The following is a 1,057-nucleotide window of genomic DNA, read 5'->3' as shown; positions in this document are numbered from 1 at the left end:
CGCGCAGCGGCTATGTAGGTTATCCTTCAACGTGAGGAGAGGGGGACAGCAAGGCGGCCGCTACGCGCACCGCATCTCCGGCTCGGGCGGCAGCCGCGTGCAGCTGCTCATCGTGAAGGCTGCCCTCGGCTCACAGCAGGAGATGGGGCAGCGCATCAGCGCGGAGACGAAGGCGATGCGCATGCCGGACGTGCGCGTTGAGGGCCCTCCCCGACTCCTCTACGACAGCGTGCGCGGCGGGCCGCACCGCCCCTTCGTCTCCGGCGGAGGCGAGAACGGGTGCAACGCCTCCATCGTACACGTTGTGTACGAGTCGCGCCAGATGTACCCGGCGTACGTGATCGAGGTCGAGATGGAGATGGGGGCCGAGATGGTGGCGGCCGTGCGCAAGAACTCGACTGAGGGGAGTGCGAGCGCCGGCCCGGCACCCAAGCGGCAGCGCCACGCTACGCCGAGCAGCGGCGGCGGCGGCGGCGGCGGCTCCAGCAGCGGCGGCAGCGGCAGCGGCAGCGGCTCTGCTGCTCATGTCCCCGCCGCTGCGCCACCGAGCGACGCGGAGGTGCGGGCGATGGGCGTGGCGGCGGTGGCGGCGCGGCTGGCTGCCCTCGAGGCGGCGCAGTAGGGCCTACGGAGTGGCGAGAGAGGGCACCTCTCCCGCCGCCGCTCTGGCGGGCGGGGCAGGCGGGAGCGGGGAGCGGCGGGAGCCGAGCGGGCGGGAGCGGGCGGGAGCACGCAGAGCACGTCTCTAGTCGAGAATGTGCAAACCACGCCCTACGCCGCTATATAGGGTGTGGGGTCGGATGTGAGTTGAGAGGGAGCGCGAGTCAACCAGCGGCCCGCTTGGCGGGGAGGGAAACTGTGACGAGCGCTGGCTACGCGCGCGTTTTGCTTTGCGTGTATATGCCGTCGTCGATTGGGTCGATGAATGCGTTGCGACATCCGACATGCCATGAAGATATTCTCTCTACGGCTCTAGACTCCGGTCTCCGCTCCTGCGAGGCCAAGGGGGGAAAGCTCGCTTTTTTACCAGAAAAGAGGGTGTGTTTTTGCAAACCCT

At 68.6% G+C, this 1,057-nt stretch overlaps 1 protein-coding gene across 1 annotated transcript; it reads left to right on the top strand.

The window, feature by feature from the left end:
* Window positions 1–53: 53 nt before the first annotated feature.
* EMIHUDRAFT_125620 (hypothetical protein) lies at window positions 54–622 on the top strand (the record flags this gene model as incomplete). Its single annotated transcript, XM_005792114.1, has 1 exon — window positions 54–622. A coding segment is annotated over one exon (569 nt), but the record flags the coding sequence as incomplete, so codon positions are not given.
* Between the last annotated feature and the right edge of the window lie 435 nt (window positions 623–1,057).

Source organism: Emiliania huxleyi (genome assembly GCF_000372725.1).
Source record: "Emiliania huxleyi CCMP1516 unplaced genomic scaffold EMIHUscaffold_10964, whole genome shotgun sequence".
Classification (NCBI taxonomy): domain Eukaryota; phylum Haptophyta; order Isochrysidales; family Noelaerhabdaceae; genus Emiliania; species Emiliania huxleyi.
Note: the sequence above shows the minus strand (reverse complement) of the source record. Positions and strands in the feature narration are given on the sequence as shown.